This window comes from Narcine bancroftii, chromosome 6 (genome assembly GCF_036971445.1).
Source record: "Narcine bancroftii isolate sNarBan1 chromosome 6, sNarBan1.hap1, whole genome shotgun sequence".
NCBI lineage: Eukaryota > Metazoa > Chordata > Chondrichthyes > Torpediniformes > Narcinidae > Narcine > Narcine bancroftii.
The window spans coordinates 226383182-226400862 of record NC_091474.1 but is presented as its reverse complement, the minus strand read 5'-3'; the positions used below and the strand labels follow the sequence as shown (position 1 = coordinate 226400862).

The window sequence follows — 17681 nt, the reverse complement described above, 5'->3', positions numbered from 1 at the left end:
ATGTACAAACTCCTTACAGCTCCGTATTCAAACTCGAGTCACTGGCATTGTCATAGCATCACACTAACCACTATGTTAACTGTGTTGCCCCACTCCATCCCTAATTGCATCAAGGCATACGCACCTCCTCTTCTTTAATTTGTAGAGGTTTCATGAACTCCCAACTTGTTTGCCCCACTTCTGCGGACTCTGTACAGTATCCGTCTCCTGAGTAAATACAGATGCAAGATACTCATTTAAGGTATCTCCAATCTCTTTTGGCTCCACACACCGCTGACCACTCTGATCTTCAAGAGGACTAATTTTGTTCTTTGCTATCCTTTTGCTCTTAAGATATCTGTAGATGCCCTTAGGATTTTCCTTCTCCTTGTCTGCCAAAGCAACTTCATATCTTCTCTCTTGATTTCCTTAAGTTTTTTTCTTGCCTTTTTTATCCTCCCGGAGTACATAATTTGCAGCCTGTAGCTGCTAAACATCTCTCTCTTCTTTACCAGATGGATCTGGTTATTATCCCTCGAAAACCAAGGCTCCCTTTGTCTGTTAATGTTGCCTTTGATCCTGGCAAGAACATGCAAAGTCTCTACTTCCACTTACTAGGCCATTCTAAGTCACGTGCTGTCCTGACTTGGGAATGTTTGCTGTTCCAGCATCATCACATGTTCAACTCTTGGAGCCTCTTACTAAGGTGGTAACTTCACAGGCTGTCATCTTCCTTCAGACAAAAGAAATAGGAGCAGGAGCCAGCCATCTGACCCGTAGAGCCTGCTCCATTACTCAATAAGATTAGGGCTGATCAGTCTGTGAACTCAGACTATTACCCGCCTATTCCCCATGATCCTTAATTCCTCAGTTCTTCAAAAACCTCTCAGTGTCTTCAGTACATTCAGTGAGACAGCCTCTCCTGCTTCCTTGGACAGGCAGAGATATCTGATGATGACCACATCCTTGGAATGTGTTTGAAGCGTTATCATTCTTACTTTGTTATTAATTACTCTTCATCCTGCCTTAGAGGGCGTCTATTGTTTAGGACCAACTCCCAGCTACCCCTGATAGGTAGACAATTAAAATAGTCCCAGGGAGCAAAAGAAGACCTTCTTGCAACTGAACATCCTGCAGTGTATTTTTATTTTTGAATGGCTTTCCTTTGGGTCTCACACATGATGTTGTCAATAACATTAGAGCTCAGGGAGCTGAAGCTCATGGATTGAAACATAAATAATTAAGAGCAGGCCATTCAAGCCTTCTCTAGCATCAGTCTGATCAGCCTCTCTCTCTCAATGCTGTATTCCTGCTCACTTCCCATGGAACTGAGATGTGATTATTGGACAGAAAGCAAAGAGGACCACATGGACCATTCACAGTTTGGCAATGATATCAGCACAGGACCAGATGTGCTTGCTGGATGTGAACCGAAAGGCTCCAGCTCAGCTTCCATTCAACTCCTTTGTTATGTGATGAGATTGATGTAAGAAATCTGTGTGAGGCAATTCCAGACGTGAGCTGCATAAGTACTCAGATTTTGTAATCCATTTATAAGGCAGCTCTTGGTAATTGAAAAGATGAAAGCAGGTAATTTGCAGCAATTGGTTTTCTACAAAGTACAGATCAGAGAGGGTGCTACAATAGGGAAGCGTCAGAAATGCCATTAAATTGCAGAATGTTTCATGGTCATGGCAAACGAATCAAAAACAAGCATTCAAAGCGAGGCATTCTGAAGTTGAGTGTGACAGCTCGCATTTCTCTGTTAGTTGAATTGATGATTTGTGTCAATTTAGGCAGCGGTATATTCACGAAGGCTCCCTGATCTCATCGCAATCTGTGACATGACACATCCCCATCACTTTTTTTTTCACTAACTCCAACTGTGAATATTTATCTATCCTTTTATATATTTTTCATCTCTTTTTTTAATAGATCTCTTGGCACATAATGGTCATTTATTTCACACAATTATTGCTGGTCTCCCAGTGTGGCTGCAGTAAATAAGAATCTTGGTGCATCTGCACATTGTATCTCTGACAGTAAAATTTCATACCATATTTAATATCCATTAAGGAGAACCTGGTCTTGTGAAAGTCAAAGTTCTCCTCCTCTAGGTCTTTAGTGGTTTAAAAAGGGGGAGCACGGTGGCGCATCTACGCGATAGAAGAGCTGCCGCCTCACTGCTCCCGAGACCCAAGTGCAATCCTGATCTCGGGTGCTGTCCACGTGTAGTCTTTCCGACTGAGCAGATTCGCTCAGATGATCTGGTTTCCTCCCACATCCCAAAGATGTGAAGGGTGGTAGGTGAAGTGGGTCAGCCCCTTGTCTGTGGGTGGGTGGGTGGGAAGAATAGATTGGAATTTGGGGAATATAAAAGTGGGATTATCATAAATGGATATTTCATGGTTGACATTGTGGGTAAAAGGGCTGAATGACTCAGTGACTCTGATTCTTGAATGGCGAAGCCACAGGAGCTATTGGTCGGGCCAGTGTCCCCAAGGTTTCTTAAGAACAGCTTGACTCAGAAGCAGAGGTGGTGCTTGTGGGGAGTGCAGGCAGCAGGAAGACTCTTCAATCCAGGAGGCCCACTTTGAATTTAACCTGAAAAAAAATCAGGTTGAAATTACCCACTGTTTTTTCAGTTACATCCCTGGCAGAGATGGAAAAACTTTACCACACAAGTTTGATCGGGATTCAAAATGTGGCTTAGCAACGGAGCAGGGAATGAATGAAGTATATTGTCTTATACGTAAGGGCAATGTATAGATGTGGTGAAAGTCTTACTTGCTGCAGCTTTCCAGATGCATAAAACACAAACAACTTAAGTATTACTAACATATAATGGAAAATAAAGATAATAAATATAAAAGGAAGATAAATAAACAAAAAGACAGCTGGAGCTGTCATTGTTTTCCCTTTTGAAGAGAAGGCATGGAACTTGTCCGGAAGTATCCACTTTGTTTCTTAAACAAATGTTTAAAAATAAAGGAGGACTGAAATCAGCAAAGTGGGGTAGATGTAGAGGTAGAATTAGGCCATTCAGCCCACCAATTCTGCTCTGCCATTCATATCAGTGCTGATGTATTTTTCCTCTTAACCCCATTCTCCTGCCTTTTCCCTTTAACCTTTGACACTTATCAAGAACTTATCAACCTCCACTTTAAACCTACTTGGCCTCCACAGCAATAAATTCCACAGATTCAACACCATCTAGCTGAAGAAATTTCTGTTCTAAAGGGAAGTCCCTTTATTCTGAGGCTGTGCCCTCTGGCCCGAGACTCTCCCACTACTGGAAACAACTTCTCCATGTCCACACGGCCCAGCCTTTTCAATATTCCAAAAGTTTCGATGCAATCCCCTCTCATGAAAAAAATAAAGCTCACCAGTGGTTAACTTGGAAGTGTAGTGTATGCAGACTCATCCTTTCCTTTGCAAAGTAGGCCAACGTTATGTATAATTATCCTTACTTTCTGGCACAGCCAAAGAAGCAGTAATTAATCACTCCTTCGATCAAATGAATTACATGTGTGTGCTCCAGCAGGCAACTAGCTGGCCTTTGTATAACCCTGGGTTTTAAAGCAGAAGTGAGTCAGCCAAAGAAAATGACAGATCAACAGACAGATGTGGGGAGCATGGGTGGAGAGAGGAAGGAAATCGACCTGTGTGCAAAAATGTGCTCTTGATGAAGGCTCTGGCATGTGAACTGTAGAGGTGGAAGGAAAGGAGTTGAAGCAAGTTGAAAGCACATTGAACTGAGTCATTTTACTTTGGATGTTAATTCACAAGCATGTTCATCCGATGTGGACTTTTGATGTACTGCAGGGTACCACTCGTACATGGGGTCAAGCTGAGAGGACATGGCCAGGAGTCTTGTTTGCTCTAACATTAATGGTATTGTATATACTTAACCGCGTAGAAGAACAGGGGGTCCTTGGGGTCCAAATCCCTAGGATGCCACACAGATTGATAGGATAGTTAAGAAAGCCTATGGGATGCTGGGCTTCATTAGTCGCGGGATCGAGTTCAGGAGTCATGAGGTGATGTTACAGTTGTATAAATCTCTGGTGTGACCACACTTAGAATATTGTGTTCACTTCTGGTCACCTCATTGCAGGAAAGGTGTTGAAGCTGCGTGGTACTCCATTGGCTTTCAGCAGGGGGCAACCTCTGTATCTGCAGAAGAGCATGGGGACAAGACAACACCTAGCCGTCTGTCAATCAGCCAGCCTGAATGGACCAAACTCCACCCGGTCGGGTATCAATCACCCTCTGGGCTATAAGCCTGAGCCGACCCTTCGAAGTCACTCTCACAGCTGGCTCTGTGGAGTTTTATGTTGAATAAAGCCTGTTGTACAGTCTTATGGTTTTGTATGTTTGCTTCTGACTGACAGCGCACCACAGAAGCTATAGAGAGGGGACAGAGGAGATTTACCAGGATATTGCCTGGTTTGGAAAATATGTCTTATAAGGTAAGTTTAGTAGAGCTACCCCCTCCATAAATCTTCGTCCGCGAAGCCAAGCCAAAGAAGAGTAGAGCTAGGGTTTTTCTCTTTGGAGTAAAGAAAGATGAGAGGTGACTTAATAGAAGTCTACAAAATTATGGGAGGCATAGATAAGGAAGACAGTCAGCACCTTTTTCTCAGGGCGGGAGTAGCAAACACCAGAGGGAATCTGTACAAAATGAAAGGAGCAAGGTTTAGGGAGGACATCAGGGGTAGGTGTTTTTATACAGAGAGTTGTGAATGCATTACCAGGGATGGTGGTAGAGGATAAAATAGGGGCATTCAAGAGATTCTTAGGTACATGGATGAAGGAAAAATAAAGAGGGTTTCGTTTTTTTTAAGGTTGGCATAATATCATGGGTTGAAGGGTCTTTACTATACTCTTCTATGTTCACTACTGATGCCTCCCTCTCTTGATGTTCTGCACAGACTGGGTGTTGGTAATGGGCTCCTCCATGTCTAAAGACAGAAACTGTCAAATAATGTACTTTGATAATTCTACCTTGAAGGACATGGCCATTCAATGAGATCACGGCAGATCTTTCACCACAGTACACAGTCCTGCACTCTGATCAAAGTCACCATAAAGTTCTGGAAACTGTTAGAGTGCCGCATTTAAAAGAACAGAACAATTAAAGTAATTTGGAAAACGCTGCAGCAATTAAGGTTGTTGCTATGTAGACAAATCTCGTTAATTTTCAAATAGTCTTTGGAAAGTCCCTATTGTACAAACTCCACCACCACTCCTGGCAATGTATTCCAGGTACCCACCACTCTCTGAGTTAATAAAAACAAATACCTCTGATGTCTCCCCTAAACTTTCCTCCTCTCACCTTAAACAGATGTCCTCTGGTATTTGCTACTGTCGTCCCAAGAAAAAGTTGTTGGCTTCCCCACCTATCTAAACCCTTCATGATCTTATATACTTCTATAAAGTCACCACTCATCCTTCATTCTTCTAAAGAGAAAACCCCTAGTTCTGTCAACCTTGCTTCATAAGGCATCCAATCCAGGCAACATCCTGGTCCATCTCCTCTGCACCATCTCTAAAACATTCACCTCCTTCCTGTAATGAGGTGAATGATAGAACTGCAACAATATCTCACGGATCTTGAATTCAATTTCTCAACTATTGAAGGCCAACACACCTTTTGCCTACTTAACCATCCTTATCTGCTTGTGCAGCAACTTTGAAGGATCTATTGTCCAAGATCCCAGATATCTTTCATTTTCCACATATTCTGCCTTCAAGTTCAACCTTCTAAAGTGCATCACTTCAAATTTATTCAGATTGAACTCCATCTGCCACTTCTCCGTCCAACTCTGCATCCTGTCTGAACATGAGCTTGAAAGGTCAAGGTAAAGAGATGGAGGGAATTAATCCCAAATTGGATTAGTGTAAACATAGTGAGCGGAAAGGGCCTGTTTCTATGCTGTATTCTGTCTCCAAATGTTTCATCCTTCTGAAATTTCCCTCTCCTTCCAAATTTTCTTAGCTTCAGTGAAAATCACTTACTAAACCTGTCTCAAGAGGATGAATGTTACCAGATTCACTGTGGAGGGAATGTTGGTTGTCTCTTTGATCTGGAAGAGAAATCCAGTTGTGGTCTACAAAGGGTTAATTACAGTGGAGCCACTGCTTCCTAGGTTTATGGACAATACCCTGCTTGGTTGATGTCTCACACTATTGCAAGATCGTGTCCTGTTCTCTCACTTTATAATTTCTTCCTGACAACACAGTAAACAAGTAAACTCTCTGTGTTCTGCCCTGCGAGCTTCACGCAAGGTAAACACAACATTCCTTTAGCTGATTCAAAGCTCATTGAAATTTGATTTATGGCCCTATCAAAGCCAATGCAAAAGCTGAGAATTCTAAAGAAGGAAGAAGGGTTGTTGAAAAACTTGATCTTCATTTTGTATATAATATTTAGTAATAATTATTTTACCAGATGTGATGACATTCATTTGACTGTGGGCAATGTTTTAATTTTTGTTTCAAATTAAGAGGTAATAGGCTCTTCTGACCCACGAGCCTGTGCCGCCCAACTACACCAATTAACCTACAAATCTTGTATGTTTGTGACAGCCTGGCAGGTGGAATTTCTGCTGTGGGCAACATTATGCAGAATGGAGCCCGAAACACAATAACAGCTTTTGGAATGACAGCCACTGTCACTTCTCTCCAAACAAGCACTGACCTCTATTTTATCACTTCTCACTGGAGGTAAAAGTGACCTTGAAGAAAATCTGCACCAACATGAACAAACTAAAACATCAGAAGTTTGACCACATTGACTTGAAGAGAAATGCCATCATGATCCTTCAGGTTTCAGAGACAGTGAGTAATTGCTACACTTGCCAACAATGTCCACCTCCCAAAAATGAACTGAAAAGAACACGATGTAAGATTTGACCTGGAACCTCTGACATTTCTTTTTGATTGCACGCAATCCCACTTCTTACTAATTGCATCACGGAAGGAGGCCATTGAATGCATTACACAGCAGAACATTCTGATGGGTCCAACACCCTCTCATTTCCACGTTGGCCAGCACCTCATTCTCTCTCACATGTCCATCAACCTTCTACAATCCTTTTGCCACTTTCCCTCACTGACAAGCCATTTCCAGGATATGGAGGAAACCAGAGCACCGGGGGGAAACCCACATGGTCACAGGAAGAACGTTCGAACACCACACAGACAGCATCAGAGGTCAGGATCAAACCCAGGTTGCATAATATATTACATTGGACTTCTCAATGTAGCTTAATATTGAAACATACAGCACAGTAACAGGCCCTTCTAGCCAACAAGCCAGTACCCCTCAAGTACACCAATGAACCTACAAGCCCTGTATATTTTTAAAGGGTGAAAGGAACCCAGAGCACCCAGAAGAAGCCTATGCATACAAGGGAATAACATACAAACTTCTTATAGACAGCACCAGATTCAAACCTGGGTTGGTGACATTGTAATAGCATTGAGCGAACCATAATGCTCAAATGATGGTGTGTAACTGATACGCTCTATAATAACAAAGTCAGTGAGTGAGAAACGATGGGCTTTAATACACTTTAGATTGTAGCTGGCCCAATTCCATGTGCTCGAATGAAGGACGGGGAGAGGGAGTTCAACCTTTATGGCCGGGTCACAAGGGGAGGAGTTACTAGGGCGCGAGTCATCAGTGGGCAGGCCAGCTACCCATACATACATATCACCACATTCACCCCTTCTTTTAAAACAAAACCCTGCTGGATTAAAACTCTAGAGGCTCAGGTGGTCAGGTGGTCTCCTCTGCCTCTGTGACCTGTGCAGTTCCTCCGGTGGTCAGTTCCAATACTGGTCGTGTGCCCTGAGACTGGGGAGGGAGGAGGTGGGGCTTGGTTGTATGTAGGCGCAGTCGTGGTGGTCAGAGCAGCTGGAAGGGGGTCTGGGGCGTGTGTCATTAACCTGCACTGAGTCCCTGAGGGGTCATTGGGAGTGTAAGTAGGATCTGGGTTGAATGGGGTAGGGTGCGGGTAGGGGTCTCTGGTACGCGCCAGATCCCGGACAGGGACTGTGTCCTCATGGCCGTCAGGGTACAGCACGTAGGCGTATTGAGGTTTGGCATGCAGGAGCTGCACCTCCTCAAACAACAGATCGGTCTTATGACCTCTTGCATGTTTCCACACCAGGACGGGTCCTGGAGATGAGAGATGTGGTTTCGGTCACCGACTTCCTGGGGAAGGAAAACATGCGTTCATGTGGGGTCATGTTCGTAGTGGTGCACAGGAGGGATCAGATGGCATGGAGTGCTTCCGGCAGGACTTCCTGCCAATGGGACACTGCCAGGCCCTTGCCTATTGTTTCTCACTCACTGGCATTGGAGTTATTGATAGAGCGTATCAATTTAATACACTTTAGATTGTAGCTGGTCCGATTCCATGTCCTCGAATGAAGGACGGTGGAGGGAGGTCGACCTTTATGGCCAGTTCACAGGGGAAGAGTTACTAGAGAGCGAGTCATCAGAGGGGGGGCCAACTACCCATACACAGTCGTACATACATATCACCACAGTAACTTTAACAAGCGGCTGCTACAGGGGTTAGTATTTTACTGGCATTCACACTCTGGGTCTCCTATAAATAAAATGGAGTAAATTATTCCAACATATTTGTTGAAAATTTATTTTATATTATATTTTTAGTATGTATATGATTGTTATATACTGTGTGAGAAATTCATTTTGCATGTACGTGTATGTGTCGTGGTTTGGAAAAATGCTGGTTTGTCTGCTTGTATGTGTACAGTCAGATGATAATAAACTTGGAAGTTTTAGTCAGTGAAACCATGACTTCTTCAGGTTCTCACCAGCAGACTCTGCAGGTGAAGAACCCACCAATGCATTGAGGAACAGATGAAGCATCAATTGCTCCCGGTTGCATAGCAGCCACCTCCCACATCAAAGGACTTACCCACATGTGAAATTTGATGAGCTAACTGACTTCAGAAGGAAACCTCAAGCAATTTTAAGATGCAAAAGATAGGAAGGGTAATGCCCAGAATGTTCAGCAAGGCAAAAAAATGACCAACACAAGATATCCTGGTAAAAGCTGCCTACAACTTTTCGATCTGGACATCTTTCAAAGGTCAGCCGGCAGTGAGTACTTTCTCAGCGAATGGAAATCCCCTTTCCGCAGCTCAGGGAGTTGAAGACCAGCTGTTAAGAAATATCCTGGATTGTTAACAGTCTCAAATGACATTGAGGCTCAAACAATCTGTTCTGTAGAGGCATTATCATGAATTTCATGATTTGTTCATGATAAAAATTCTGATTCTGATTCTGAACCTTTCCAAATGCCTCCCTGAGCTGAGATAAATTGTATTACTGGTAACAACTAAAAATCGGAGCCATTTCCAGGATGTTTCCTATTGTAACTCCAGTGAAATAATCTAGAAATATCCCACTAGACTCGATTTTGGATTAAATCAAGAGGGATAATGGGATTGTCCATGTTTGGGATTCCCATCTTTCTGCCCACACCCCCCCCTCACCCCCAGAGGGGCTTGCCAGGATTTGTTGAAGGTGAAATGCAATTCTGCTGTATATATTGTGTGTCAGATATGGTAAAGGTAAAGATTCCATTATTGTCATGTAATACTCCATTTAGAATGTAGCATACATGAAGTTCTTTAACTTTGTCTTCTGTAAGGAAGACAGAGAGTCGCCACTTTGTCCAGTGCCCCTCACAGAAATGAGGCCCCAGCGAGGTACGAACACGCGACCTCTCGTTTTACAAGACCAGTGCTCTAGCCACTGATGAACTCCATGTCAAATCTGATATCATTAGAATTGGTGGAAGCAAATTTCAAAAGCTGTTCTCCACAAGCAGGTGTCACCATCCTGTGCTTGGTGCATGCAACAGAATGAATTTATATCCTGGAGAATCATACAGTGAAGTGGGCCATTGGAGGAGCAGGTTGGAGCAAGTAGATGACCCTGTAGGTCCAGTGACCTGGCTTTCCGCCCCACCCGAAGAAAGCCTGACATCACTAAGCCCACCCAACTGCTAGTTGGTTGGAAGTTTCAGTCCGTCTGGCAGCCAGGCACGGTGAGCAGAGAATCCCCAGCAGACCCTGCGCCCTTTGGCCGAAGATCAGTGCTGGTGACTCTCGCTCTTTATATTGAGATATAGCTTCGCCGACCACTCACTCATCACAAAATTATTTGATGTTCTGATCACTGTACAAACGATGTGGTCATAGAAAAAAATTACCTCTGACATGGAAAGAACATTATGTACATTTATTGTTCATCTGTCCGTAAAGAATTAAACAGCATCTGGAGGTTCTTTTTATTGCCGTCAGCAAGGCCCATAAATAGGATAGAGTTTCCAGACAAAATTCTTTTATTGATGTCTAATATTAAATAAGGACATAATAAAATAACTGCACGAGTAGGGTACTCCTCAATCCTGCCCCACCGTTCGATATCACCCTGGCTGATTGGCCACAGCCCTCAACTCGTTTGTTTTAGTTCCCCAGAGCAACCAATTTCTGATTCATCTACTTCCTTTGTAAATGCCCCCAGTTATCTGGCCTCCTCAGCTCTCAATTCAGCTCTCAAGAGGAGAGAATTCCAGAGATTCATGATGCTCTCAGAAAATAAATTCCTCTAAATAAATTATCTATGTTCTAGGATCCTTTTTATTGTCAAGTTGTAATACATAAAAATGTAATATACATGAAATATTTCAACATTTGTCTGCTGTAAGGCAACAGCAATGCCTGGCACCCCTAACAATAAGAGAAAGAGAAGCAATAGAGAGCCCCTTCAAAGACACTGAGTGTTCATGGATTCACCTCCAGCCCTCCTGGAGCGTCTGCAGCTGCACAGACTCCTGTTCAAACCATTGGCAGCCTGAGCTCCAGGACCAAACAGAAAGAGTACGGTCATGCATTTTGGTAGAAAAATAAACAGGCAGACTATTTTTTAAATGGGAAAAAATTGAAAATTCTCAGATGCAAAGGGACCTAGGAGTCCTCGTGCTGGACTTGAAGGCAAGTTCAACGCTGGCATTCATTTCAAGAGGAATAGAATTTAAGAGCAGGGATGTCATGTTGAGACTTTATAAGGCACTGGTGAGACCTCACTTAAAGTATTGTGAACAGTTTTGGGCTCCTCATTTAGAAAAGATGGGCTGACATTGGAGATGGTTTAGAGGAGGTTCACTAGGAAGCTTCTGAGAATGAAAGGGTGATTATTTTCTGTGCTATGATTCTATATGAGGAGCATTTCATAGCTCTTGGCCTGTATTCATTGGCATTTAGGAGATTGAGGAGGGACCTCATTGAAACATATTGAACTGTTAAAAGGCATGGACAGAGTAGATTAGAAAGGTTGTTTCCCATGGTGGAAAAGTGTAGGACAAGAGGGCACAACTTTAGGATTGAGGGCCATCCGCTTAGAACAAAAATGTGTTAGAATTTTTTCAGCTAGAGGGTGGTAAATCTGTGTAATTTGTTGCCACAGGTGGTTGTGGAGGCCAGGCCATTGAGTGCATTTAAGACAGAGATTGATAGGTTCTTGATTAGCCAAGCCATCAAAGGTTATGGGGAGAAGGGAGTGGGAAAACAGATCAGCTCATGATTAAATGGCAGGGCAGACTCAATTGGCTGAATAGCCTATTTCTGCTCCTACGTCTTATGGTTTTATGATACGATCAGGAAGTCTTTAGTGCCCGAGGCCATTTGGGAGGTTTTCTTGCATTCAGCAGCCCCTTGAATCCTGGTTCCTTTGAGCCCATCTCCAGCAGCCTGCAGCCTGTGTGAGTCCTTAACCGCAAGTCACCAGCAGCCTGCAGCCTACCCCCTCATCTTGCAACCTGGTTGCCTCGTTTAAGACTCACCCACAGTAGAAAGATTACTTTTTAAATTGGGAAATGCAGCATAGTTACAGGCCCTTCTGGCTCACAAGCCCGCACTGGCCAAATACACCCATGTGACCAACTAATTCTGTACGATTTTGGAACGTGGGAAGAACTGTTATTTGTTTACGTGTATACGCTGTGTAGAGTTTTTCATTGCACTGCCAATAAGTGGTAATTCTGCCTCACCCGCAGAAAAAAGAATCTCAGGGTGTCATGCATGTACTCTGACAATAAATCTGAAACTGAACCCGGAGCAGCCGGAGGAAGCCCATGTGGACACGGGGAGAACGTAGTGCTGGATTGGAACCTGGGCCGCGGACACTGTAATAGTGTGGCACTAATTGCTTCACTACCCATCTACTCTGCCGCACTCACCTGAATTTCATCTGCTTCAATAAAGTCGGGCTTCATTCTTCTTAACCCCACAGGAATAAAGACCTATTTTGTTATTGCTGCTCGGTACACAGCAACTCCCCTCATCCCGTGAATCAGCCTGGTGAATCTCTTCTGAGCTGTCTACCCTTTCCAAATAAAGGACCAAAATTGTGCAGAGCAAAACCAAAATAATAGGTGGCTGATACAATGCATCCAAACTTACACCACATGGTGTACATAGTTCCTAAAGGAAGACCCACTCAGCATACAGTCATTTTGAAATGAATCTACTTTTAATTTAGAAATAAGTTAGAGGTGGCGCAGTTAGCCTAGTGGTTAGCGCAATGCTATTACAGCGCCAGTGACCCAGGTTCGAATCCAGCGTTGTCTGTAAGGAGATTGTAAGTTCTTCCCGTGTCTGCATGGGTTCCCTCCAGTTGCTCTGGATTCTTCCCCCCCCTTCAAAAACGTAAGGGTGGTTATAGGTTAATTGGGTGTATTTGGGTGGTACAGGCTCATGGGCCGAAATGACTTGTTACCTTGCTGTATGCCTAAAATTAAAAAAATATATACAGCACAGAAACAGGCCCTTCTGGTGCACACGCCTGTGCTACCCAAATACACCAATTAACCTGCAAATCCCATACATTTTTTGGAGGGTAGGAGGAAACCAGAGCATCCAAAGGAAATCCAACCCATGCAGCTCATGGAAACCCCTCACAGTGAGTGCCTAATTTCAACCCAGGTCGCAGGTTCTGTAATAACATTGCACTAACCATGAATTGTTCAGTTAATTGTGTTTTCTCACTTTCTTTTGCAAGTTTAAAGATGTCGTGCTTTGCACCATTGTACATTGACTGCCTTTAATTTTTTTTCTACAGATGCAGCAGGTTAGTTGATAACTTTCAGGTTACTCTCATGTTTTGGAGCTTTTATACTGGTTGTTCTGCTCTGTGCTGACAAGGCACCAGATCATCTGAACATTGGAGGAACAGCACCTCATCTTCCATCTGGGCACCCTCAAACCAGAACTTCTGATCATGGTTGGAGAGGCAAGACTGGCCTGCCTTGGATGGCGTGTCCTGAAATCTGCTTCTTTTTAAAAAATTATTAAATTTAGACATACAGCATGGTAACAGGCCATTTCAGTCCATGAGTCCACGCTGCCCAATTTTCAGCCAATTAGCTACATCCCCAATACGTTTCAAATGTTGGGAGGAAACCAGAGCCCCTGGGGAAAACCCATGCAGACAGTACCGAATAGCAGATATCTTTTCTCCTCAATGGAAGCATATAGCCAAATGGGAGCAGGATGGAGCTCCACTGGGGACCATAGACAGAACCTTTGCAGAAACAGATCCCCAGCACTAGAGGCCTTTGAGCCTAAAGGAGAATAAAACCATATTTTTCTGGTTTTTACCTTCACTGAAATGAGCCACCCATGCCTAGGGCTGGGTTCAGATCTCAAATAATCTTCTTGTCAATGTTAGAGGCTTGTCACCCTCTAACATTGGCCACAAAGTATGAAACAGACAGGACAGTTTGATCAGTTTTGCCTCATTTAGTTTCAGATTTGATGTATGCACCATTTTACATTCCCCACCATCACGCAGGAGACTCAGAATATCCCGGGGTGAATGAGAGGTACCTGGGGTATAGGGTTGGTGCGAGAATGCAGCCTTGCTTCACGCCATCGTTAATGGAGAAGGGTTCAGAGAGCTCATTGCTGTATCTGACCCGACCTTGTTGGTTTTCGTGCAGTTGGATAACCTTGTTGAGGAACTTTGGGGGGCATCCGAGGTGCTCTAGTATTTGCCAAAGCCCTTTCCTACTCACGGTGTCAAAGGCTTTGGTGAGGTCAACAAAGATGATGTAGAGTCCTTTGTTTTGTTCTCTGCACTTTTCTTGGAGCTGTCTGAGGGCAAAGACCATGTCAGTAGTTCCTCTGTTTGCGCAAAAGCCGCACTGTGATTCTGGGAGAACATTTTCGGCGACACTAGGCATTAGTCTATTAAGGAGAATCCTAGCAAAGATTTTGCCTACAATGGAGAGCAGCGTGATTCCCCTGTAGTTTGAACAGTCTGATCTCTCGCCTTTGTTTTTGTACAGGGTGATGATGATGGCATCACGAAGGTCCTGAGGCAGCTTTCCTTGGTCCCAGCAGAGCTTGAAAAACTCATGCAGTTTGGCATGCAGAGTTTTACCGCCAGCCTTCCAGACCTCTGGGGGGGATTCAATCCATACCTTCTGCTTTGCCACTTTTCAGTTGTTCAATTGCCTTATATGTCTCTTCCTGGGTGAGGACCTCATCTAGCTCTAGCCTTAAGGGCTGTTGAGGGAGCTGGAGCAGGGTGGATTCTTGGACTGAGCAGTTGGCACTGAAAAGAGACTGGGGTATATACAGTGTGCGTAATCTGCATTTATATAACTGACAACATAAATGTAAATTAATGACTTGTCATGGGGAACAATGCATTAATTATTCAAGTGGTGTGTGTCTATGTGTGTGTGTCTGATTGTGTCCGTGAGTGTATCTTTATCTGTATATATGTGTGTTTGTGTGTATCTGCACAGCTGTCTATCTGTCTGTCTGAGTTTGTATGTATGTCTGATTGTCTCTGTGAGTGTATCTGTGTATATTTGTGTGTGTGTGTGTGTGTGTGTGTGTGTGTGTGTGTGTGTGTGTGTGTGTCTGCACGGCTGTGTGTGTGTGTCTGCACGGCTGTGTGTGTGTGTGTGTGTGTGTGTTGCTTGTGATGCTCTCTGCTAGTCTGGTGTGATCCACTAACAATCAACCTCATTGCCATTGCCAAGGGACTGGAATCACAAGTGGGTCACAGTGATTCAGGGTAGAGTTCTTGAGCATATGAGAGTTTATTGTCATATGCACAGCCACAATGTACAAGTGCAGTGAAATCCATACTTGCAGTGGCCACACAGGCAAGTAAGGTACGCAAACCGCACAGGTACGTAAAGTACGCAAACCGCACGGGCACGTAAAGTACGCAAACCACACGGGTACGTAAAGTACGCAAACAACAAAGGCATAAATTAAATAACACAATATGCCATTATATAGAAAAAGAGCTAATAAATCTAAAATGATAGATGAATTAATATTGACAGCTTGATGAGGTCTGTTTCATTAATTACTAGTCCAAGCATGTAACCTCTGTGCTTCCATAGACTGTGATTAATAAGCTGCTCTCTCAGGCTGCTAATAACCTATTTATAACTTCACCCAGTTTAAGTCATCTGTTCAACCTCACAGGAGATCATAGACATGTTGCTCTGTGGATGGGGGCCTCCATCTGTTTAAACACCAACCATTGACATCGTTTATTCAAAATCCATGATAAGAGATCAGGTATATTTAATGTCGCTTGTACCAAGATGCAATGATAGAGTTTGCTTTGCTAGACCTCCCATTCATAGCACCACAAGCAAGACGCAGTATAGAAGTGCAGAGTTACAGACAGGGATCAGATGATATGGAGCAAAGCATGGCACTGTTTTGAGGTTCATTCAGGAGTCTGATTACAGTAGGAAATAAACTGATTTTGAATCCACGGATGCATGATCTCATTCTTCCCAACAGGAGGGGTGAAGAAAGTGTGGGTGGGGGGAGATGAATCTTTTAACAGGCAGGAGGAGTTGTTGATGGAATCGGTGAAGAGGAGGGGGATGTATATAATGGACTGAGCCAAGTTCACAATCCTCTGCAGTTTCTTGCGGTCTTGGGCAGAGCACATCCTTTACCTCGAAAAGATGCTTTCACTGGTGCGCCTGTAGAAGTTGTGGAGGATTGCAGGTGACATGCCAGATTTCGTCAGGTTTCTGAGGAAGTAATCACGCTTTCCTGGCCATTGCATTGAAATGGGTGGACTGGGACAGTTATTGGAGATGTTTTACTTTTAACTTTTGTCACTGAACAGGTTCCTTGCACCAATGTGAATGAAAGGGCTTTGATGGACAGCTCGGATGAACCATGGCCTGTCTGCCTGGACAATACATTTCACCTTGTTCAACAGATCCACAGACGACAGTGCCGGATTTACTCAATGGGGTAGGTGTGGTTTTGAAAGGCTCAAACGTCTCATTTCAAGAATTTAGAGCACACAATGAAACAGGCCCGACAGTCCAACTCATCCATGCCTTCCTTAGCTTCAACTCAACTTCTCTTACCATTTCTCCATGCACCTCTGTTCCTCGATCTATCAAACATTCTCCCCATCTATTTAAATATTTCCAATGATTCAGTTTCCACTCCCTGCCATGACAGAGAATTCAAGAGACTCACCACCTTCTGTGAGAAGAAATGACTGTATATACAGTCAGTTTTAAATGACCAGTCCCTTATCAAGCAGTTACAAAAGCCTGAAGATGAACAGCCATTTGCACAAAGACAGTTACATCCCCGCTGCCATCAGGTTTCTGAATGGACAGTGAACCACAGACACTGCCTCACTTTCTCTTTTCTTGTTTTGGACTAATTTATTTATTTTAATAAAATGTAAATTTATAGCAATATTTACACCTGTACTGCTGCCGCAAAACAACGAATTTCGTGACATGTTTATAACAATAGATTCTGATCTTGCAGTTTTGTCTCTTATAAAAGACTCTTCCATCTGGGGAAACATCCCAAACTCTACCCTGTCCAGCCATCTCAGGATGTTAAAGGTTTGAATAAGGTCGCCCTACTTATTTCTAAACTCCAAGGAATATGAGCCCAAGTTACTCTGTCTCCCTTGGTAGACCAACCCTCTCATCCCAGGAATTTGCCTGTGAATTTCTTTTGTAGGACCTGCCACATTAGTGATCCTTTTATGTTGACTTTTCTTAACCCTTTGTAAGACCTGCCTGCTAGCTTTTCGTGATTGGTCCAATGGAGCACCTGCGCCTCTCTGCACTTCACCCACTCGAAGTTTCTCTCCAATTGTATAATAATCTGCCTTTTGATTTCTCTTGCCAAGCGCACAATCTTGCATTAAACTCCATTTGCCAGTCTTTTGTCCACTTCATTCAGTCTGTCCATATCCCCATGCAGATCACAGTAACCTCCATGCAACATGCCTCTTCACATTTTAATTTGGACATGCAGCACAAGCCCAAGCTGCCCAATTACACCCAAATAATGTACAACCCCCGAGCACTTGGAAGAAACCCCCCAAGACATGGGGAGAATGTTCAAACTCGTTTCAGAGAGCGCCGAATTCAAACCCGGGCTGCTGGCATTGTAACAGCATTGCTTCAACTGCCACACCAAACGTGCCACATATTGCCACATTTGGAAACCTCACATATTGGTCCTTCCTCTGGGCCACTCAAATAAATAGTGAACAATTGCAGCCCAAGGACTGATCCCCATGATACTCCATGGTTGCCTCCTTCCAGGGAAACTATGGGGCC

General features: G+C 43.7%; 1 protein-coding gene across 2 annotated transcripts in view; it reads left to right on the top strand.

Annotated features, from left to right (window-relative positions):
• The window catches only part of mettl24 (methyltransferase like 24), a 133861-nt gene that overhangs the window by 53777 nt on the left and 62403 nt on the right, over nt 1-17681 (top strand). The window contains exons 1-2 of one of the 2 annotated variants that reach the window (XM_069887592.1): nt 6647-6822; nt 16205-16335. In XM_069887592.1, the coding sequence (XP_069743693.1) occupies nt 6742-6822; nt 16205-16335 (212 nt within the window). In that variant the 5' untranslated portion in view covers nt 6647-6741. Of the gene's footprint in view, nt 1-6646; nt 6823-16204; nt 16336-17681 lie in introns of those variants that run through there. The other variant, XM_069887593.1, reaches the window with a different exon arrangement.